A 24,946-nucleotide genomic window follows, 5' to 3' on the forward strand; every position below is an offset into this window, starting at 1 on the left:
CATCATTAACTCCCACCAATTTGCAAATTACAGTGTTTATATGTGGCATGTCTGAATGTACCCCTATATACACTTAACTTATGTTTTTTGCTTTAAAACATTTAAATAGAGTTAATACATTCATAAGTTATGCTCGGCGAATACAGACCAATGTAATTTTCATATGGGACTGGTGCAAATACACATTACATTGTGTTTTGGAGTTCATTGGTTATGAGATACATGGGTGTATGGGTAAAGAGGGAGTGCTAAATTAATCTCTTGACAGTCCAAACCAATCAAGTGGTTCATATGAGGTCCAAAGGACTCAGCTGCTTTCGATGTGACATTCAAAGCTTTCGTGCTTTGAACATCAGAAGTCACATGACCTAACCATGCTTCAACACATCGGTTCGATGTGTTTGCTTCATGAGCTACCACACGTGTTCGAGGATCATCAATACAAACTGTCTTATTTTTTAAAGTGTGCTGCAGCAGATTCAATCACAAAGGTGGGGGCATCTTCCAGGATGGGTAAAAGCCAGGCTGAGGTGAGAATCTCACTAGGTGGGCATCAAAATAATGTGCACAGCCTAGAATACTATTCTGCAGGCCGTGCTCACAAAAATACAATGATTTTCAGAAAATGGGCACACAGCTCACACACACAAAACAGGTTCTCAATTGGCTAACCATTACCCTAGCCCAGAGGAAAACTTATGGCCTTTTTGCCACACTCTGTGCTCTATAACTGATGTTATAACTGATAAGGTATTATTGATAACTATTTTATAAAACATCACTTCAAAAATGACCAGAATATCCCTTTATCACAGCACTTACACAGAAAGCCACTTCGAAATGTTTGAACTGTTCTTTTAAAATTATTGTAAACATCTTTGAGAACGCGTGTGTGTGGAGGGGGAGACTGAGTGTGTGATGGGTGTAATTGGGGGAATAGAATGACTGAGTTAGTCTGGAGTGAACTGGAGTTAATATAATGAGCTGATGGTTGAACAGCTGTGGGAAAACACATTTCTGTGCTCCCCACAGACACAAAAGGCTAGAGTGTGTCTGCATTTTCAGCTTGTTGCGATGTTCAGCTGGGTGAACTGTGAGTGTGCCTCTTCAGTTGTTAGGGTTGCCATGGTGAAGACGGGAGGCTTGCTTTAGTGGCCTATAATTTCTTGAGTCTGTCTTGAGGTGACATGTTCTTTTCAGCAGCTGCAATGTTTTGGTGCTGATTTATGTGTATTTCTTCCCTCACCTCCCTTCCACTTCCAGCTGGGGGTGGCAAAAGGATCAATGTTTTCAGTTAAACATGAAACAAAGGCTTTGTTGGAAATAATTAATTAGAATTTCCCTAATCCGGTTTGAAGAATTAAGAAGATATAAAATTGCTTGAAGGAATGCATATCACCTGCTGCCTTTTATCCCTTTTAGACTAAGATCATTTTATTATGAGCGATGGCAGACTTGTTCTTGTTAAACCTTAAAAAACAAACAATAGGTGACATCTCATGCAATATCATGAGATGTCACGCTCAGAGCTACCTCCACATCAAATTTTTAGCTCAATATTTTAAAGTGATTGTGTTAGAGCCTTGTTTCTGATTGATAAAGCTGATTAGTTTTGGCAGCCATCTTGAATTTAGTTGACTCCAAAAGTTTTCATGGTAAATGACTTGCACTTGTATAGCACTTTATCTAGTCCAAGGACCCCAAAGGGCTTCACACTACAATCATTCACCCATTCACCCATCCATCCACCCTCTGATGGAGGTAAGCTACATTGTAGCCACAGCTCCCCTGGAGCGGGCTGACAGAAGTGAGGCTGCCATCACACTGGCACCACCGAGCCCTCTGACCAACACCAGGAGGCAAGGCGGGTGAAGTTTCTTTGCCAAAGGACACAACGGCTGAGACTGACAGAGTGAGGCTCGAACCGACAACCCTCCGATTACAGGACGAACCCCCACCTCCTGAGCCACATGTACATCCGGTGATTAATTTCTGAGAGTTTCAATAAAATCAATTTTGTGGTTCTTGAAATATTTTGCTAACAGACATCGAGGGCTGACTCCAAAAATCAATGCTAATGTTTTAAGTAAATATTTTGTGCAACAAGCAGAACTTGGACTTTCAGTCTCAGCTACTGTCAAACCAAATGTTAACCTAATATCTGTACAACTAACAAAATATTCTGTTTTATTGTGTCATTTTGTTTCTTTAAGGTCACTTGACTGCAACAGCCATCTTGAATTGAGTAAACTTCAAAAGTTAATCAGTTGTAGATGTACATCCAATTGTTGCAAATTTCATTCCAATTCATGCATCGATTGGCAAGATATTTTGCTAACGGACAAACACAAACAGCATTATTTGCAAAAAACAAACAAAGAAACAAAAGAAACTCATGGTGACTTTCTTTTCAGCAGCAGCTTTTGTTTTTTATTGTTTGTCCTTCTTTTTGTACGCCCCCCAGTCAGCCCATCTTTCTTCCCTCCCATAGGCATTCCTCCAGCACAACAAAATCCAATCACAAGTCAGCCCTTTCCCCCATCCCTTCGTGGTCAGCCTGTTGTTTTCACAAGTTCCTTTTTTTTCTCCTTTCTTTTTTCTGCTCCCCTTTGCTGAGCCACTTGAGCCTGGAGCAGATGCACAGATTTGAGTGAGCAGCAGACAGAGGAGAAGACAGCGAAGGAAACCATGCAAAGAGGAACTCAGCCAGGCTATGATTCTTGATGAGCCTGATCACTGACCACCACTAAGTCTGTCTTTGCCTGATTCCCAGAGGGACCAAGAAGTCAGACAGGAGAGACCCTGAGGACGAGACATCCAGATACTGACAGGCAGAAAACCTCAGCTCAGGGAGTGATAGGACAAACAAAAAAGGAATAATTAGAGACAAGGAGAAAGAGTTGAACAAATGTGAGTGAATGCAGAGAGGCAAGAGATGCTCATAGGGGCCTGACAGTTAAAAGAAAAGTGAAACTAAGAACCTACAAAGACTGATCACAAAAAAGGGCAACCTACCAGAGCCACCTAATTAAAGGCAGTTGCAAGAAAGAACCAGATCAGTCAGAAACCAGAAGAACAGAGGCAGGATGGCCAACTCAGGTCTCCAGCTGCTGGGGTATTTTCTGGCATTGGGCGGCTGGATTGGTGTTATCTCCACCACCGCACTCCCCCAGTGGAAGCAGTCATCCTATGCTGGAGATGCTATCATCACTGCTGTGGGTCTGTACGAGGGGCTGTGGATGAGCTGTGCTTCTCAGAGTACGGGACAGGTGCAGTGCAAGATCTTTGACTCCATGCTCTCATTGGACAGTGAGTATGACAGTTAAACTTCTTTCAGCAAACATTACAACCGTTGTTCTCATTTGAACCCTCCATACTGTCTGTTCATTATTCTTTGAGTTGACTACCTTACAGAGCAGCTGTAAAACAATATTCATTGTATATTTTTATTTTTTAAAATTACATTTAAGCTATTGAAACAAACCATACGAAGTTTCTTTGATTCCTATATTATTCCCAATATTTCGGACAAGATTTCCCAAGAAATATCAATATCATAACAATTATTGTAGTCACTTGCCTCCACCAAGGAAGTAATGTTTTAGGTTGTGTCAGTTGATTTGTTTGGTTTGTACTTAATAATTGATGTACAGATTTCAATGTCATTTTCAGGAAAAGCTGGGGTTGTCACAAAAAACAAATGATAAAATCTTGGTGATGATCTGGATCAGAATCAAGATCTTATGAGTTTTTAATGACCTTGTGCTATTGGCCGAGGTTTGCACACCCCAAGTGCTTCTCGTTCATTCATGTTCTCACTCTCCCTGGGTGATAAATGCTGTCTGAAGTTGTACAAGTTCCCAAGCTGTAAATTTCTTTTTAAATGTGTGTTTAATAAAGTTCTGTTCATGTAATGAGTGAATGGAAGTGGGAGAGGTTGAGGAATGTGGGCTTCCAACATAAATTAGCTCCAAATATGAGCCTCCTGTCATCTCTAATCTGAAACCAAGGATCCAGTGTCTCATAATTAATGGCACACAGATTATATGAGTCAACTAATTTACTATCTGCGTAAATCATTCTTTTACAGATTCTAATGAAAGTCTGTGGGGGTGGAAGAGATGAGTGGGCTCAGCCAGAAGACAATTTTACCAAACAAAAAGTGTTTTCTTTGTGGTCACAATAATTCAGTTCATTTAATTTTTTTTTATAAAGCACAGATTCACAACAAAGGTTATTTATCTGAGAAAGCCAGCACTTTGTGTTAAATTTGCCTTTGGTGCGATCTCTCATCCTGAGCAGTACATTGGCAACAGTGGAAAGAAACAAATCCTTTATAACAAGAAGAAACCTCCAGCAGAGCCAGAACCAGGCTCAGGATAAGCAGCTATCTGTTTCAGCTGGCTGAGGTTTAAGAGGACAGGAAAGAGACAAACACAGAAGGATTCTACAGGTGTAGTTCCTATGGGAAGAAAAACACAAGTTAATAATGACAGTAATTACACACACAACCACAGAGAGTAAAAAGAGTAAAGACAGCAGCAGAATGAGGACATTTAGTCAGTTTGTCCTCCAGCAGTCTGAGTCTATAGCAGCAGAACTAAGGGATAGCTCAGGAAACCCAAACCAACCTGAACTATAGGATTTATCAAAGAGGAAGGTTTTAAGTCTAATGGTAAAAGTAGACAGGCTGTCAGCGTCACGGACAGAAACAGGAAGTTGGTTCCACCAGAGAGGAGCCTGAGAACTGAAAGCTCTGCCTCCCAGTGTACTTTTAGAAACTCTAGGAACCACAAGTAAACCAAAATGTTTCTAATTGTAGTGATTTTACCTGGATCTAGTCCTGGAGGCTGTTAATGCCATCCATAGTGAGTGAAAGGCTGCGATGTTTGCTCATGTCCAAAAACAACCTCTGCCTTGTCTGAGTTTAAAAGCAGAAAGCTCAGATTCATTCAAGCTGTTGTGGCACTCTTTGTAAGTGCAAACATTTTGCTTTCTCTGTGAATCATCATATCTATAATTTTTCTGTGACAATCTTTGTGACGGGACACCCGATCTGAGCTCCTTTGGTTTGTTGCAGCAGTAAGAACAGCATATTGTCCTGCTGTATGAATAGACACTGTTAAGAGAAGAAAAGGGCAGTGTTGAGCCAAACACCAGAGATATTCCCAGAATGTGCTCAGTCTTCTGCACACACACACACACACACACACACACACACTATTGCAGTTGTTCATTAACACAAGCACTGACTGTATCTATGTTGCATGTAGCCTTCTCCAGCCATCCCAGGTTCCTTCAGGTGTTCTACAGGACAGAAACTCAGAGAGAAAATGGCAGGCTTGAATAAAACTTTGTTCTTGTCCAGTGATGAAAGACTCCAGGGGGCTTGTCTCCTCTGGAAGTGTTTGCAGCATGAGCAGCATGAGCAGCATGTGATGATGGGCAGACTTGTTTACCAGACTTTGCTCACTCTGCTGGTGCTGCCAAGCAGATATAGTGGAAAGAAATGCTGGCTTACTGCAGAGGCAGACAGTAAGGATAATAGACAGCCGAGAAGACTGACTGACTGTTTTTGAGGGATGGTGGCGCTGAAAGGATAGCTGCTTGGATCTAGGAGTTGAATATCTGTGTAACAGCCACAGGTTGTGGTGTTTCTTACAGCCATACAACCAGCTGAGCTAAAACTGATTCATGTTGAAAAAGTACCAATCCAATTGTTTTTTTTCTTTTCCTTTTTTGACAAAGGACAAAATCCAACTCTATTTTTTATTAACGTTTTATTTTATTAAACTTATTAAAGTTGATTTAAAGGATTTGATTTAAATCCATTAGATCAACTTGAAAAATGCAAAACATTACAAATAGCAGGGAAAACAATAGGATATATTACAACACAAAAAAGACATTTAACAGATTAAAATTAGACAAGAAATAAACAGGTTACACCATTTTAATTTATCTTGAAGGTTGTAAATATTTGTTAGTGAGGTTTTATATTGTAATGGCATAAGTTTGTGCATTTGATGTTAATTGAAAGTTAATAAATAGGGACAAGTAAGTAAAATCTAGACTGTTAGAGATAATTCATTTTACAAGTACAAGGAGCTCTATTTGTATACTTTTGTTGTTGCTATAATCAAACAAACAAAAATAAATAAAAATCTTCAAATTATTAATAAAACATGCAAAGGAAAGAAAAATACCACAGAACGAAAAAAATAAAAACAAGATCAGTTTGTTTTACTTGCAAATTTTGTCTTTTTTTCATATGAAATGATTATTCCAAGAAAAATAAGAAACAGCAACAACAATAATAATAATAATAACAAGTAGTGACCACAAGCAGACTTTTAAAATAAATTTTCTAACAACAGTGTAACTGCCCAGTGGAGCACGCGGTTAACTCTGACAGTCCAAAAACACTCATTAAGGTTAATTGGTGAGTAAATTTTTCCTAGGAGTGTGTGTGTGTGTGAAAGACGTGACCTCTCACCCAATGACCACTAGAGACCCTGCAAGAATCAAGCAGATATAGTTAACAGAATTTTATATTTCACAGGAGCAAAAGAAATGTCCTGCACATTTTGTTTGAGCAATCAATTTCAAGTTTGGGTAATTAGTTCCTAAAATTGTGTTAGAGACTCCACCCATGGGCCAAAAAACACTTCAAATGATCTCTCCAAATCAAACCAAACTGAAAAATAATTAATAGTGTATTTTCACTATAGTGGTTACAAAAATAGACTAACAATAGTCACAAAAAGGGGATAAAATATAAATGTTTAGGCTATCTTTGTTGTCATTAGGTCTTTATTTATTTACATTTTGCAATTTTATGATAAGAGGGGATGTAGTTAAGACCAATTTGCTGAAACATGATAAATGACCTTATGAAACTTTTCATGCAGTACTGTGAGATGTTGCATGCTCTGTTAATGTGTCGAGTATGTACCGAGGACGATGAGTTAGGTCTTTATTTATTTACATTTTTGGCAAAGTTTGCATAGTCCTTCAAAGAATATCTGGGGTCACAACTCTTTGGGATATTACATGTAGAACAGTTACAAGATTCCTCACAATGGAACATTAATTACAGTGCCTGTTCTCTCTCTTTCTCTCTCTCTCTCACACACACACACACACACCAGCTTGTGGTTGGCACCGCCAGTCTTGAATCTACAAAGGGACAACCTAGTGGATAAGCCAGCTGCCTGCTCCCTCCCTCCCTCCCTCCCCCTTCTTCTCCCCTTCAGCCTATCTTTTCAACTTAAAAGCCTGAAGTTCCCAAATAATTTGTGACAAATTGAGAAAAGTCATTGCGGTGTCATGCAGCCTAACCCCACACAACCTCAAAGGTGAGGATGTAATTCCGTCTGGATGAAATGCAAAAAACAAAAAAAAATAAAACCTCTCTTTGTTAAAGACCATTGAAATACAGCATCAAAAGCTGCTGTGGAGCCATAAACCACACTAAACATCATTAATTCTTTTCCTGCCTCTCTGAAGTTCCTCAGGTCATCTTCTGAAGCCCTGCTTTACTGAAGCAGTGTGTGTTTCTGTCACCATGACAATCATGCTTTAGGCTGCTCAGTAGCTCTTTTGAAAGTGATTTCTATTTTATAATTCTAGTTTATTTTTATTTATTTTAGTTCAGTTCAATCTGTTGCATTTAAAGCTGAAGAACAGTACCTTTGTAAGAGTCAATAAAATCGGACATTGAAATATGTTCCCAAAGTGTAGGAAATCATACACACAAATTTACTATCTGTATTTTTGATTTGTGCACACATTTACAAACTGTTCTCTTAGTTTAGTAAACCATGTGCAAAGATTTATAATTTGTACTTTCAGTTCAGTAAACCATTCACAGAGATTTGTAACTCGTTCCCTCGTCTTCGTAAATTTCCTTTCATGGATTTACAATCTGTTCCTTCAGTTTAGTAAACTGTCCATACGGGTTTGTAGTTTGTTTTTTCTGTTTAGTAACTAACTGTTTGCAAGGATTGACAAATCATTATCTCTCTTTTGTACACTGTACATAAGGATTTCCAGTCTGTATAGTAAACCGTCTGCCCAGACTTACAATCTGTTCCCACAGTTTAGTACACTGTGCGCATGGATTTACAATCTTTTTCCTCAATTTAGTAAACTATGTACACAGATTTACAATCAGCTCCTTCAGTTTGGTAAACCGTGTACACAAATTTAGAATCTGTTGCTTCAGTTATATGAGAAGTTCACAATTTTAATATTTTCCCTCAGTTTAGTAAACCACATACAAGGATATACAGTTTATTCCTTTAGTTTAGTAAATTGTACACACAGATTTACAAAATGTTTCCTCAGTTTACCGAACTGTAGGCTCAGACTTCCTATCCATGTTCTGAGTTTAGTAAACTGAACACACAGATTTATAATCTGTTTATATTAGTCTGGTAAACAGTGCACATGAATTTCCAATCTGTTCCCTCAGTTTAGTAACTCATGTGCCCAAATTGACAATTTGTTTTCATAGTTTAGTAAACAGTCATATGGATTGACAGTCTATTCCCATAGTTCAATAAACCATACACCCAGATTCACACTCTGTTCACTCAGGTTAGTAAACTGTACGCATGGATTTCTAATCTGTTACTTTAATTTAGTAAACCATGTGTACAAATTTACAATTCATTCAATTTTCTAAACCATTCACAGATTTACTATACATTCTCTCACTTTAGTAAACCATACACAGATTTATGATGTTTATCAAACTATGCGCACAGAATAGTTTGACACTCTGTTCCCTCAGTTTAGTAAATCATATTCACAGTTTACAAATTGGTTCTCTCAACTATACACTCGGAGTTTAATAAACCCTACACACAGCTCTATAATTGGATCCCTTGGTTTCATAAACTGCATGCACAGATTTGCAACAACATTGGTGTCTACAGTGTCAATGAAAAGTATTCACTACCTTGGATGTTTTATGATTTTATTGTTGTCATAAATCAATCATGGTCAAAATAAATTGGCATTTTTTACAATTTCTACTTTAAAAACACCTTCAGTGTCAAAGTGAAATCAAATTTCTGTAGAGTAATACCAAACTAGAGAGTTCTTGAAGAAATTTTGACAGGGCCTGCCTTTTTGTGCATTTATACTGAATGAAGATGGCTCCAACAGCTAGTTGTAGACAGGCATCATGAAGGGCTGATCCTAGACACATTAGGAGTCCAGCTGTGAATCTGACGTTACACGGTTGCCAAGTTAGAGCACGCACAAGTTTTGGTCAGAATTTCTTACCCTGCTAGCTTTGGCGGCCATCTTGATATTTTTACTTAGCATTTAGTTTGCGATGGGCCTCTGTGTCAGCTACCGCAGCACCAAAATTCAGCTCAATATGTCTAAAAATGACCGAGTTAAAGCTTAAAGAAACTTAACAGTCAGTGAACATCAAATCAACAGATAAAGTGGCAGCCATTTTGTTTCTGTAACCTCTGCTATATTAACAGAGGGTTTGTCTGCCTAATCTGCCCGGTAACAGCCTCAGCCAATCAGAAGACAGCTGATTTTGTCAGTTGGTGCTTTAACTGTCAGGTCAATCAATCAATCAATCAAATTTTATTTGTATAGCACATTTCAGCAGCAAGGCATTTCAAGATGCTTTACATAATTAAAAAACAAAATAAAAACAGCATGTGACATTGAATAAACAGTAAGAAAGAGAAAGAGGTCATGTCTCACAGACATGACAAAGTCTGAGGAGTACACGCCGAACAAACAGTCACTGTGCCAAAACTAAAAGGCAGATTGAAAAAAATTCTTGGACTGTGAGTGAAAAGAAAGAGTGGTTGTCATTACTTTAAAATTTCACATTTCTGCAGTGCTTTAAGTCTGAGAGATGATGAGTTAAAAACATCCCTCAAACCAACTCCGGAAAAAAAGATGTGGGACCGAAATTAATGGAGGAAATACAGGATCTCGAGGGCTCACTCTGCCTTCTGGGTTCATTTGACAGAAAACTATAATGCCTGCAGGAAAACTAAAACCATTTCCTGAAAGAAGAGAAAAATGCCTACGTTCTGATATATAATTCTTTCATGTATCATAAAAGATGTGGGCGTAGGAGGAGTTTGTTTGCTAAGAAAACGTGTTGTGGTCAGACAGCTACACACTCTCGGTCATGTGACCTCCACTCTGTCAGTTAAGAGTTCTGCTCATTGGTTTTAATGGAGTCCTTTTTGGAGAATTACGTCGCCATGGTAACTCGAAACACAATAAAAGTAATAGCACACAACCCGTGACCGAGGCGTTATTTTTAATATAACATTTGTGTGGGTACGTGGCTCTGTACGGGCAGCATTAAAGTTGACGGAAGAATAAAACCTATAGAGACCATTTTCAAGATGGCTGCCATTGGAATGCATAGGAAGCAGTGAAGTGCATTGTGACATGACTGCATAAATATTCATCCCCTTTAATTCAACTCAGAGAAAAGATTATTGAAAAAAATACAAGTCAGGGGATGGATATAAAAGGATTTCCAAGGCTCTAAACATTCTAAAGAGTTCTGATAAATCCATCATCAAGAAATGGAAGGAATATGGAACGTGTAAATCTACCAAGAGCAGGCCGTACTCAAACTGAGAGACTGTGAAGAAGGAGAACAGAGAGAGAGACCACCAAGACACCTGTGAGCTCTCTGAAGGAGGTCCAAGCTTGCAAGTGAGAGACTGTGTAACTGTGTAACTGTTGCCAAAGATCTTCACCAGTCTAAGCTTTATGGCAGAGTGGCAAAGAAAAAGCCACTGTTAAAGAAAACTTAACATTAAGATTCAATCTCCACAGAGTCTCTAAACAATCTAGACAAACTCACAGCTCAGAGTTTGAATGTTTTGATTAAAATTAGGCTGTTGATCCTAGAAATAGGAGTTTTTCAAACATTTTTTTTGTTGCTGAACCAAAATGATGTACTGCTCTCAAAACAATGGTTTCTGTTAGCACACAGATTAACTTAAACAAGTGTACAGAATTTTCCTCACTTGTCCCATGACGGTCGGAGACTAGTTGTCCACCTTGTAAGAAAATACAAAGATTTTTTCAAAGATTATTTTCTGTAGCTTCACTGAAACTTCAGTATTTGTAACAAGCCTTTGAAAATCACAATCTGTTTTTGTCTGCAGTTTTCTCAAGTTTATTTTTAGCTGTTTATATTATTTTGTTGCTTACCTGTCCCAACTCACTTTGCACCCATCTTGGCAACTACCACCATATTTATGCTTTAATCTACTGGAGTACAGTGAAATGAAGATATATAAATTTGGACTAGTTTTCTTTTTTTTTTCATTGATGAGGGTTTTGGACATGTTTTCTGTCACAGCAGAACTCAAATGCAGGTGCCAAAATACAGCTTTCATACACTTGAGACAGACTGGATATGCCCACGACAAAATTGAGAAGAATCTTTGATACCTGCAATAACTCATTATTTTGAGAAAAAAAATAGTTGCACAAATGTTTTTGAACAGTTTAAGCAACAGGGCTGGTGAGCTTCTACAACTCACACTAGGAAACGGAGAACCCTGCAGACATTTTGCAGACTCCCTCCTGAATTCTAGTCTCCAACAACTGTAGTCAAATGAGACACTGGTTTTTTGGGCATTCCTTATCAAAAATCACTTTTTTCTGGAGCTGCAAAATTACAAGATCAATTTGTCTTTCATCTATGAGTTCTTGAACATTTATTTCATTGCTTGTTCATGAACAGCAGTGGTGGAAGCAGTAATGCCGGATCTCCGTGGAGACAGCCCCATGAAAACAATCCTGCCTTGTAACAAAGCCACAATAATTCCACTGTGTGAAACATGTAAAGCAGGACCTCCTACAGCCACTCTGCACCAAAGAAAGAGTTTCATCTGTGTCTGTTCCACCTACAGTCACTGCTTGTATGCAGACATTGTATGTGTGTGTTTATGTGTGTGTTTATGTGTAAATGTGTTCCTCCTACTGAGTTATGTGTGTGTTGAGTCCTGTGTGGGCAACACATTAGGATTTTTGAAACAAACAAGCCATAATGGAATGATGTGGAGAAGATTAGGAGGATCATTTAAGGGCCCACAGCTTTGCCTGGAACGTCACCTCTGGAAAATAAAAAGCAAAAGAGGATCATGTTCTGAAAAGTGCTGGACTTTCCCTAATGAGCCATCCCATGAGGTCTCCCATCAGCCCAGCAAGCCATTTGTACCACTATTTTTCTGTAATTATCACTTTCTAAAAGTTTTTGGACTAAAAGACCATTTTTTCTCTTCTTACCACTTTCTTTCTTCTCATTGTCCATCATCTGCTTTGCTCCCTTCTGCATTCCCCGCCTCTACCTTTCGTCTTCTTTATCTAGTCCACATCCAGACATGCCGGGCTCTTATGGTGGTGTCCGTGCTGCTGGGCTTTATCGGCATCATTGTCAGTGTGGTGGGCATGAAGTGCACCAAGGTGGGAGATAACAACCCATCCACCAAGTCCCGTATTGCTGTGACCGGAGGGGCTCTGTTTCTGCTTGCAGGTATAGTTTTTGCTTGTCTGATGTGATAATCTTTGACATAAACTAACAGCAAAGAAACATACATTATTTCATATTATTTAGCAAAAGATCACATTTTTTTAGCCCCTCTCGGAAGTTAAAGTCCCTGCTGTAAACAGGAAGTGGTTGTTTTAGCTGCTGACCTCAGACATAAATCAGACCCAATCCCAGAGGAGGCAATAAACAAAATGAGAGAAATTACATTTTCTGTGAAAATGCAGAGTGAATGACTTTCCTGAATTTAGTTGAAGAAGCTGAAACTGGGTTGTTAAATTTAAAAAGATCAAAACAAAATCTAAACTTAGCAAAACAAAAGTTAAAAGCTAAAATTAGCAAGACAGTAACTAAAAGTTAAGACTAGCAGAACAGTAGCTAAAAGCTAAAAGGGAAGCAAATATGCTAAAGAGTTCAAAGGTTTTTCAAGGATTTGAAGAGTTTTCTCTTCATTTCAATGAAAAATGTAAATAAACATAAATATTTCAAAAAGTATAAAAGTTACAAAATCCAGAAGTCGTAGCTGTAATCTCCTGAGCCAGATGAAACTTTTGATATATAGTATTTATAGTTGAAATAGCTGAAAGTGTACTAAAGTAGTTACAGTCTACAAAGCATAATGAAGAAACTATAAACACGAAAACAAAAGGATCCACATCATTTTATTTGTGTGTCGTAACTCCAGTGAGCATCTAGAAGTTTGATTGTGATGTTGTTCCTTCCTCTGTAGGTTTGTGCACACTTGTGTCTGTGTCCTGGTACGCCACTCAGGTGTCCTATCAGTTCTTCAACCCAAACACGCCGCTTAACGCCAGGTATGCTTTGCATATGGTGCTACACTCTTTCATTTTTATCACACACTGCAAAAGGCAGAAGCAGATCAATAAAGTTTTTGCCTGTTTGTTTGAGTGTACCCTTAGAAACATGTTACACATGTTAACATAACTTGTGTGGCAATCTGGGCTTGGAGTCTTTCTTTAAAAATATGAAAGAGTTAAAACAGAAGATATGATATTCTTATATATAAGTGTTTTTGTGTTTCTTGTACAATGACAATAAAGGAATTCTATTCTAATTCTATTCTATTAAATCTATGATCAATTTGCAAAAAATGAATAAGGAAACCAACAACGCCACCAGGAATTACACTCCAGGAAATCTAAATAAAAACAAAGGACACGGGTTCATTCTTCTAAAAACAGGAGACAAGATTCAAATAAGTTCCACCATGTTTATTGGAGGGCCAAACACCACAAAATAACATTCAAAAGGATTTCATAATTTAATGTATCCTAAAATAGGAAAATATTTACCAGTGGGAGGATTTTTATGGATGCAATTTTAAACGCTAAAATTTTGGCTGATATTAAAATATAGATAGAAAAACTATCTGGGGAAACTGAGGCTTACCAGTGGGGGAGGTCATGAGAAAAAGGATCACCGTAGACACTACAAAACACAGCAAACAAACACACAAACAAAAAAAAGTATGGGGTGCTTGAAGGAAAAAAAACATAAAGGAGACACTGCCGCCAGGGTTCACCATTACCACCACACAGGAGCCTCAGTCCCTGAAACACAAACAGCATTAAACAAAAACAACAAATTCAGCATCGATGCACTGAGTGTTTAATTGGTGCAGTCCAAGTGCAAACCAGCAAGCCAAGGCCCAAGTTAATGGTATTCCTTTTCTCATTAGGCAGAACAGCAGCGAGTGAGCTACAAGCTGGATAGCAAGCAGAAAAGTAGGAGGCAGAGAGTTAGCATGTTGCTACTTCCACTTCTGCCATCATTGTTGCTCTTCTTTTATGAACTCACACTGTCTTAATGTTGTTCTTAGTTGCTGATGATTTTATTTTTTAACATTCCATGTTTTCTTAGGGTGCCATTGTACAGCTGGCTACCAGGACTACAGATGAAAACTAGCCTCTGGCTAACTCTGGCATGTTACAGATGTACTGTCCTGTTAAAAATAAAATTGAATGGAATGTTACAGTATAGACATATGAGCGAGTTGACATGAATAATTAGGGCCGTGCAGCTGTAACAAAACGCTACAGCATGTTTACACGGCGATGATAAGCAACAGCATAGCAAGGTTAGCCGAGCCATGGATCTAACTCACAACGGGCAAATTGATCCATATATAAAAAGCAAAAGAGAGGCTAAACTGAGCATTAACAAGACACAGTTTACATTACTGTTTACTTTTAGGACAAACTATAGCAGGAAAACAGTCTCTCTGAGCTGAGGACCAGTTATTGGCAGCGGAAGGAGGCAGGCGTCATAACACAAGCAGAGTAAGCCAGACAGGCAGGGAAGTGCTTTTATAAACAAACCAAAATTGGCAGTGGTAAAGTGGCAGCACACCATTATATCAATCAATCAATCATCCATCCATCCATTCATTCTCTTCCACTTATCCGGGGTCGGGTCACGGGGGCAGCAGCCTAAGCAGGGAGACCCAGACTTCCCTCTCCCCAGCCACTTGGGCCAGCTCCTCCGGGGGAATCCCAAGGCGTTCCCAGGCTAGCCGAGAAACGTAGTCCCTCCAGCGTGTCCTGGGTCTTCCCCTGGGCCTCCTCCCGGTGGGACGTGCCCAGAACACCTCACCAGGGAGGCGTCCAGGAGGCATCCTCACCAGATGCCCGAGCCACCTCAACTGGCTCCTCTCGACGTGGAGGAGCAGCGGCTGTGATCCCTCTGTAATTAGAACACACCCTCCGGTCCCCCTTTTTGAATAAGGGGACCACTTTACTACTTCCTCATTTTTAATTATATTACAGAATGCAGTGATTCCCTGTTTGCCCATCTTCTATATTTATGGTCTATTGAAGCTGGGAGGAAATGCGGGTCAACTGAATAATTTTTGGAGTCACGTAAATTCAAGATGGTCACCACTTTTTACCGACATAAGTTTGCACAAAAATGGCTATACATCAGTGAATTTTACAGATACTGAGCTAAAATTTATTGTGGTAGTAGCTCACAATCATTCACATCTGTTAGCACATATTCCAAGTGATCAGGCAAGTGATACTGCAGTTCATGCATAATGTTATATTTCAGGTTTTTCATGTCAAAATGCTACAACTCTGTCATGAGATGGTCTTAGTCTCTGGCCTGAAAGGTTGCAGGAGATATACATTCTTTCAAGCTATGCTAGATTTTTAACTTAAGAGTTTACCATTGCATTTTTATGTTTGTATTTTTATGATGTACAGCACTTTGAACTGCACGTTGCTGAAAAGTGCTATAAATAAATTTGACTTGACTTGACTGTACTTAAAGGAAAATGAAAATTATCATCGGATGAGAAGAGAGAATTATAGCCATTTAGGTCAAATCTTGAAAAAAAAGTAAAAAAATATGCACTTGGAATGCTTTGAGTATGACTCTAAGCTACTACCACATCCAATTTTACCTCAAAATAAAAAACTGTCTGGGTTTTAACAATTTTTGTGTTGGCTATAGCTGATTTGCTATGGTGTCCATTTTGAATTGGGTTGACTCCAAAGACAATTCAATCAATTCAGTCCAAATTAATTTAATTCAATATATTTATATAGCCCTAAGTCACAACAAAGGTTGTCTAACGGCACTGTACACAAACATTCCCATACTCTACAAAGCCAATTAGTAAAAGTTCTTTATCTAAGGAAGCCAGCAGATTGCACTGAATCTTCACTTCGTCGCAGTCTCCCATCCTGAGCAGCACATAGGCAGCAAACTCTCTTTTAACAGGAAATAACCTCCTGCAGAACCATAACCAGACTCAGAACACGTAGGCAGCAGAACCGGGCTCAGGACGAGCGGCCATCTGCTTTCATTCAAATATATCCTGTAGTTCATGAGCTTTTTTGCAGACAGATATTATTAACTTATTAACTCAGTTCAAAGTTTTAAGCATATATGTTGTGCAATGTGACGCGCTCCGACTGTATGTTAGGGGTTAGGCTGATCTACTGCCACACCAAATTTAGCTCAATGTGTTGGCTAATGTTGATTACCTGTGGCAGTCATCTTGAATTTGGTTGACTCTAAAAGGTAATCACTTCTAGATGCACATTAAGTGATTACTTTCTAAAAGTTTCATTAAAATCCATCCAGTGAATTATGAGACATACACAGACACTGGCAAAAACATTATTTCCCTTTTTGCCTTTGGCAGCTAGTAGTAAGATTCCTAAATGTTTCAAATACAATGCAGTAAGTACAACCCTTTCTCCCTGGTGTAAACAAATAACGTTTTAATCTTCCACATCCATGTTTCACATTTCTTTGATAAGTTTAACGTTCCAAGCTGAAATTAGACCCATTTGTTTACCAGAAAGGAGTAGTCACCTTTGAGAAGCCAATTCAGCGTTTGTATTTTTCTGATAGTCGTTAAGGTCCACATTCACACTGAATGAATTCCCCATTATGACATATAAACTCAGCCAGAACCTGAAGGCTCTTTGCTAGATCTCCCTGAGGTCATCAGGGTCAGATTAAGAACTCATTCTCCACATTAGGAATGAAAGAGAGTGACAGGCTGTGGAGCGTTTTGTTGTGAGGTTGTGGGTCACAGCAGCGACAGTGAACTGAGCTCCTGGGTGGAATGTGGAGGAATATGGTTGCAGGAGTGGCCACCTATCCCTGACATAGAGCCTGCACTCACTGGTCATTGAGCATCTGAAGCAGAACTGGCCTCATGTCTCAGCTATGAGCCCATCATGACTACAAAATGCTGACAGCACTCCCAACGCTCTTAGCTCAAAGCCTTAGACATTAGGTGAGGAGCTTAGTTATCTAGGGGGAGCTCGGAGTAGAGCCACTGCTCCTTCAAATCAACAGGACTCAGTTGATCTGATCATGGGTGTCTCCCTTTGGAGTTTTTTTTTTTTGAGCATGTTCCACTGAGAAGACCCAGAACTTGCTGGAGGGACTATGTATAAGTCAGCAATACGTGTACACATCCTACCCAAGATTACACTTCTCATGGAGCCCTGCCCTGGCTCGACATTCTCATACTGTGTCATGATTAGAGGTGATGTTTATAATGCGTTTTTGATGCATCACAATGTGAACATGGAAGTTCTTATTTTGTTAATGTTATTAAAAATGTAATGTCAATAGGTTTCTGGCTTGCATACAGTAGATACATGAAATGAACGAACGGCACCTTCTGCATTGAAAGCTCATGTTTGGGAGAACTTTGCCTTCTCCTAAACAGGAGCCAGTGAAATAGTAGAACCTATCCCTCCAAATGTAACCCATTCCAGCAAGTGATTTGTATATTGAAAATGTTTATTCTGAACAAATAACTCCCATTAAAAATAATAGAAAAAGAAATTTGTTCCAATGTCACCCCCCACCCCAAAAAAAAAAAACAACAACCCAAAAACAAAATAAAACAAAACATGTTCAACACATTTAACATTCAAAGGTAGCTTTTTCTTTCTTTTTTTTCCGTTCTTTCATTTAACCAGGTGAAACCCCGCTGAGATCAGGAGGGACCTGGGTAGAAAACCTGGTTACACAGAAGTAAAACAAATTACAAACAGCTTAAAAGCAATGACACAGATTAATTGAATCCCGTTGCTTGTTTTTAAGAATTGCTTGAAATAATTGAAATAAAATAAAATTCTTGAGTTCAGACTGGAGCTGATTCCATAACCCTGAACGCTTGCTTCACTTTTTCTGTTGGAACACGTGGAACCACGTGGACAGTAATAGATTGTTGTAGGAGAGATATTAAGTAGGCTGGAGCCATAAATCAGGATCATCAAGTGATTGTATCTCCATACGCTCATTCAGCTTTTGCATACAATTCTCAAGGATGTGTAAGATGTCTGCTGCCTGTTACAAATCTTAAAGCACAGTGATAGACAGTGTTCAAAGACTGAAGACATTCAGTCAAACACATTTCAGCACAACAGAGATAATCTTTCTATCCAATACCATCGTTACAATCGTTAATCTTTGTCTGATAAAATATAACAATAAAATATACAAACTGGCTGCTGACACCATGGCAGGCACGGAAAATACATGAACTACAGCAGATCAGCAGATACACACAACTCTAACTGTAATGACAAAACAAAGCGGGGGGGGGGCAGAAGTGTACTGCAGTTGTGGCTAAACACCATTTGTAATTAGAACAATTTGTAATTAGAGTTGTTTGTATTTTGAGGTTCCACTGTGTTTTGGAAACAACAAATATAAGAAGCCTTATTACATGTTTCAGCCTGAAGGAAGAAGGTGGTAGCTGCCATCGAGCAGAGACGGTTTACACCTAACTCAGAAAAGGCTGAGCAAATTACAAAGTTGATTTCAAATATTATTGCAAAGGATTTGCATTCAGTTGCTGAAAACCAGGGTTGTGTGCTAGATTTAGCACTTTGTGAGCCATGATAGAACACGGTTATTCTTTGTCAAATAAGCTATCACAGAAATCCCCCCCCATAAGGTAGCTTTACATGTGATGCATGGACATCCGTTGCTACAGAATCTTATCTTACTGTACTCAGCATTTTGACTCCTTTGGCTCATTTAGTTCCCCAAATCTTATTTAAATGAAATTTGATTTACAAAACAATGTGGAGCAAAATATTATTTTCCTTTCATGTTTAAGAGATTCTATACTCAGGATTTCATTTGAAGTGTGATTGTAAATGCATCAGTATTCAATTTATAATCATATTGCAGCCCTCTGAATTATAATTAAATCAAAACTCTAGGTGCCTCATGAGTCCCATCCTTAGTCATGATGCAGCTATTCTCAAGAATATCACGCCACATTAGCACGATATTGCCCCACAGGTGTCATGTCTGTTCCAGGTTGTTTCTATAATTCTGTCATGATCTGCAGAATTGTTCTGTATGTGTGGGAGGTTTCTGGTTCTTCAGCACCAGTTTCAACCTTGCTGTGGAGGAGGAAACATTAGCAGCATGAAAGGATGCAAGTGAAGGAGTTTTCTGTTTTTTCTGATTTTTGACCACATCCACCTTTCTTTCCTACTCATCCAGCAGGCCTGAGCATGACGAGGACACATACGTCTTGCTTTGAGTTCAAAAGGAGACTGAAAGATGGCCGAATGTGGCAAAATTCCTGTTGATTTTAATAAGAGAAGCAGCAGGATGTAGTGCAGCCTACAGAATTTACTGGGAGCACTGTCACCCTTGCTATCTCACTTTGGAAGTTTTGTGTTTATTCAAACTCAATTATATGTAATGGGGAGCCCACTGCATGCTTTATATGCACCTGAAAAGACCCTGCAAAGACCATCCATGTCCTGCCCAAGATTTTTGAACATCTTAGTGCAATCATTATCCAGATAGAAAGGGACCTTAAACAAGCCACTCATACATGTACTGTTTTTGTTAGAAACTGTGTAGTTAGGACAACAGCTTTAAGTTGATGTTCCTTAACAAGCAAAAGAATGTCAAACTAGAAAACATTGCAAAACCTATCAAAACATTAGCAAAAATGGCTCTTTATGAACAATGAACTTGATAAATTCCACTTTTATTTTATAGGAAAAATAAAACACTGGGTTTGGAGCATTACTCTGTATCTTTGAGAATTAGAGGCCAGAGAGACACAAAAATGTGGAGTAGGAACATCTACAGAGGATTTACTCAAAAATATGTTGATGTCTAATATATATTTGATAGTTTGCTTACTCAACACAAAAAGTCTAATGTCTAAGTAGCCTACTCTGTCCAGCACAGACACAAACAGCACAATCTTTGACCCAAAGCCACTGTACTGACTGTAAACCCATTCCTAACCATCTTCTTATTTCCTGCTCAGGTATGAGTTCGGCTCGGCTTTGTTTGTGGGCTGGGCTGCAGCGAGTCTGACGATTTTGGGCGGCTCCATACTGTGCTGCTCATGCTCCAAAGACGACATGCGAGGGCAGCAATATTACCGCCAATCACAGCCTTCCACAGCCAGGGAGTACGTGTAACCCCCAACCCCCACTACAACAGTCACCCAAACAGAGAGCACCACGTCCCTTTATTTCTATTTAAACAGCACCAGCTAAAACAAACAAAGACTATCATGTGTGCAGTCACAAAGCACTCATACACTCTTATTCATATACAGAAATGCAACATTTCTGACTCAATCACATTACACACCAGCAGCATGCATTTTTGCTAATCTGGAGGGACGAGGGCCATACATTTCATATCATACCAGTCATTTAATTTATGAAACACTGTTATTCTTGTACTATGTACCTTTCATGTGCCTAAGTGCCCTTATTTAATGTACTTCAGATCAGTGATAAATCATAATGAAAACTCTAAGTATTTGTTTCTTTGTGTGGTATTTTACCCAAATTAAAAAACAGAAGGCAACTGAACTTAAATTATATGTACTTGAAATTTCTGGAACAAGAACCAAGAAAGTAAGTCTAGTTGCCTTCTAGTCCAAGTCTTTAAGCCAGGACCTCACTGGGCTCTGACTGTCAGGGATGAGTTGGTGAACAGCATTCATCAAGGAGTCTTCAAAATGTGTTGAAACCTTCGGGGGAGTCAAGAACCCCCATGAAGATTTCAAGAGATTTTGGAGACTCCCTCGGAAATGTTGCTCACCAACTACAACAGTCACAGCTCAGCGAGATACTGGCTTAAATCAGACCACAATATTGCTTTGAAGCTTTAAAGTGTCAAAACAATATGTTGTCAAGCAAATAATACTGCTATGTTACTACCAATCAATGATTTCCAGCAATATGTAGAAAAACTTTAATGAATAGGTACTGAATATATATATACATAGTGAATCCCCAAGGGAATGCATTTTTCACACTTGTCATATTCTTTTTTATTAAGCTGCTTTATTGAGCTATTGTGGTTGTCTGTCTTGTGTCAAAGTTAATATTAACTAACTAAATCATTACTATATAGCATGCCAACTACAATCCATTAATTTGAGATAACCAATGAAAGCAGAAGTGTTTAATATTTTACCTAAATGAAAAAAATCAATGCTACATTTTAAAATGAGTGATCCATGCTAACAGAATATTTTCCATTGTTTACCATTTTATTTTTTTTATGCAGCTGTCCCAAAGCCACTAATTTCACCTTTTATTATCCCCTATGAAGCAAAAAAGATAAATCTGTATTTTTATTATTTTTGCAAAGTAGAACATGCTAGTTCCAACTTGTGACCATCAGTTTTACATTGTTTGTCTTTCCCAAAAGGAGAAAATACGTTTGAAGGAAATCATCTGATGTTGCTCCATTCTATCACACTTTATTCACTGACATTCTAATTTCAGATTTATACACTGCTTTATATTATCATACAAGATGTTTTACAGTTTTGTGATACAAAAATGAAGTCTATTGCAAACAATAAGCCACTTCAAAAAGCACTTGAGCAGTATTACAATACAAAGATTTTAAGCTAATAGGCAACATAAAATAAAGCAGTAAAAAAAAAAAAGAAACAAAACACACACAAACAGATTAATTATATATGGAGCTTAATTGGCTCTTGAGTTTCCTCAGTGCTTTCAAATCACTTTGCCCTCATTTGTGTTTTTGAAAGACTGGTCTATTACTGTTTCAGATAATATGGCCATTAACTTTTTCAGAAAAGGTCCCAGGTGCCCCTTTTCTTGTTTCTGCAGCAACTCTTCTTTGAAGACACTTGGGATTCTTTGAATGCAGGAAGTTGTAGATCTATACAAAATTCTTTTCAGTCTTTAAATGAAAGGCAGAGCTCAGCAACAGCCAGGAAAAGCTAACTACAGAAGTCCAACAATATAAAAGTATGCATTTACAATAATAGCTAGATAATTAAAAAACACAGCAATAGATAAAGCCTGGTACTTACTTGGTACATACTCTGTAAGTACCTTATAACTGGTAAGTACAGTGTGACAAATCACTTCATAATACATCATGATCCCGGTACGTACCAGGTAAGTACCTGGTGTGTACCAGTTATATAATGAGCTGTATTATGTATCAGAAATGTTTTTTCTTTCCAACTGAGTTTAACAAGCTGAGATTTAGACAAGACTAATAAAAGTTTTGCTTTCATTTAATAAATTAGAGCTTTTTAAAGCTAAATTAGCGAGGAGACGATTAGCTTTGTGGATGCAGTTAAAACATTTGGTAATTAAATTTGACATAAAATAAAGTTTTCAAGGCTTCTTTAAAATCGCTTATAGTATAATTTTAATCACTTTTGAACAGAAATCCCAGGTGGTATGCCAAATTAACAGAGCTCAAATATCACATTCATCCAAATATTTATTTTATCATCTAATCTTAGTATAGTATAACAAAGCAACATTGCTTATATATTGTAAATTTATCTTGTGTTTTTTTCTTTTACAATCAAACAATCAGAATTTATGTTCATTTAAAACCTTTGACCTGTATACTCACACCCAGCTAGCTCTTATGTTGCACCAGCTCTTCCTCACTGAGATCAAATTCCAACCATTCCTTGCCTTTAACACTGGGAATCTCAGAGGTCTTATTATGTCCATTCCCTCTTCTCTGATTGTCTTCTTCTCTCCTCTAATTCAGGGCAGAGTTGTTGAGTGAAACTAGTTTCCCTGACTGATCAGCCCCCGCCTTTTTATTGAGGACTGTCCGACTTTTCAACCACTGAATCCCTCCCTTTTCTTCATGTTACATCTTTGACCACCAAATTGGAACTTTTGTCAATGATTCTAAGTTTTTTTCTCCATACAACCCCTGCATATTGTCAGTTTTAATGGGAATCAAGATTTAGGCAGCTGTCTTCTCCCATTTCACCTCCTTCTAAGCCTTCACTGTAAATATGGACTCCTAAAGGATATATGATCAGAGCATTTGAGAAGTGTTAACACTGTCCTACACCTTCAGTACCCCTCTCGTGCCCTTCTTCTGTCTGAAAGTTAACAAGCTGAAACGCAGTGTGGGTTTGTTGATGTCACTCATATCCTATGACTTCTGGGTATTATACTGTAATGTTTTTTGGGTTTATTTAGTTTATTGTGACTACCTTGACTGAAACATGTCTTTTTTTCCCTTTTGAATTGCAGACCAAATGTTAAAAGTACTCCACCAGAGAAAAGGGAGCAGTACTTGTAGTTTGGGAGAGTCTCCTGGCCTTACCATGGTTTAGATTCTGTCAACATGCAAAACCCTCTTACTGAGGAATTCAAAACAGACAAGAATGAATTTCTGAACTGATTGAAAGGCTGTTTCAGGCATCTTGCAGCAACAAATACTTTTTGGACGTTCATAAAAATGTTAGAGGAGGAGATACAGTGTTTTAGAGGGGTCTAAAGTATTGTTGATTTTGGGAGAGGCAGTCATTCAGGGTATGTTTTCTATAACATGTTTAATTGACTGGGTGTATATTCTCCAATGTTTTTTATTTACTACATTTATATTGTTTTACTGCAGTGCCTTATAACATGTTTGTATTTGATGACATGGACGTTTTCAGTTCCGTCCAAAGGGATGTTTGTCCACAACTCCTTTGCCAGTAGTTCTGTTTGCATCTCTATTGTTAGATTTAATTTTTGGATTTTGTTGGGATTTTTTTTTTTATTTATTGTTGGAAACTACTCCGTAGTGTCACTTTTAAGGCAACAAATATATACACACTGTAGATCTATGCCACTATTTGTAGGAAATGGTGTGCTAGTCGCCTGGTTTGAGGATATACCAGTTTTATTTGTTTTGTTCAAGTTTCAGTTTGATCTGTGTGTGACAGAGTTGTTGTATTTGACTCTTTAGGATGTCCTCCTCTATTTGTGCTGTCTTATGTACTAAGGAACACACATTTGTTCAAATGCATGTATTTACGTCATTCTTTTGTTTAATAATTATCTCCCGCTATGTTGTGTATCATCTCATTTACAGTATATCCATGTATGTTTCTTTTAGAAGAAGTAAACAAAGATGTAAACAACTTTTGGCTGAGACTCAGTTCTTTTGTTGGTTGTTTCATAACTGTTTCTTGTTGCCTGACCATTTTTCCGATTCTTTCCACTTTGTTTTTGTACTTCTTAATCCTTTTTTGCTCCCTGTTGTTCAATAATTGCAAATGTGGAATTCCACTTCTGCTCGAATGGACGGCAGCACATTATTAGAAGGAGACTCTCAGGGTTCACTTGCTCACTACTGAAACAACGGACAGCAAGGCTCAAAGTTTCTTATTGTTTTGTTGAATTAAAAGAGTCTCCTTTGGCTTTTTTACAGTAAGCATAGAAAACTGCCCAGTGCAGCTATAGACCCACTGAACTTTTTTTGTTTACAATTATGGATTTACACACAGTTACATTTGTTGGCAGAAAACAAACAGGAATTAACAAAAGTACGAATTAACCTAAAACTGGACAAAACAGAGAAGAAATAAAAAGCATATTC

At 38.2% G+C, this 24,946-nt stretch overlaps 1 protein-coding gene across 2 annotated transcripts; it reads left to right on the top strand.

The window, feature by feature from the left end:
* The first annotated feature begins 2,543 nt into the window (after positions 1-2,543).
* Positions 2,544-24,488, top strand: cldn19 (claudin 19). 2 transcript variants are annotated; one of them, XM_017440328.3, is made up of 5 exons: positions 2,544-3,309; positions 12,386-12,550; positions 13,293-13,377; positions 20,364-20,510; positions 23,111-24,488. In XM_017440328.3, the coding sequence occupies exons 1-5, from the start codon at positions 3,087-3,089 to the stop codon at positions 23,145-23,147; spliced, it is 657 nt and encodes a 218-aa protein (XP_017295817.1). In that variant the 5' UTR covers positions 2,544-3,086; the 3' UTR covers positions 23,148-24,488. The 2 variants fall into 2 exon arrangements, with proteins under 2 accessions (XP_017295817.1, XP_017295816.1); XM_017440327.3 differs by having other exon boundaries at positions 2,546-3,309; positions 23,611-24,488.
* The last annotated feature ends 458 nt before the right edge of the window (positions 24,489-24,946 follow it).

Source organism: Kryptolebias marmoratus, linkage group LG4 (assembly GCF_001649575.2).
Source record: "Kryptolebias marmoratus isolate JLee-2015 linkage group LG4, ASM164957v2, whole genome shotgun sequence".
Lineage (NCBI taxonomy): Eukaryota > Metazoa > Chordata > Actinopteri > Cyprinodontiformes > Rivulidae > Kryptolebias > Kryptolebias marmoratus.

Coding starts and splice junctions, on each gene's coding strand:
- cldn19 (XM_017440327.3), top strand. CDS start 3,087: ATGGCCAACTCAGGTCTCCAGCTGCTGGGGTATTTTCTGGCATTGGGC. Junction 3,310..12,385: donor CTCCATGCTCTCATTGGACA/GTGAGTATGACA, acceptor TTCTTTATCTAG/TCCACATCCAGACATGCCGG. Junction 12,551..13,292: donor GGCTCTGTTTCTGCTTGCAG/GTATAGTTTTTG, acceptor CTTCCTCTGTAG/GTTTGTGCACACTTGTGTCT.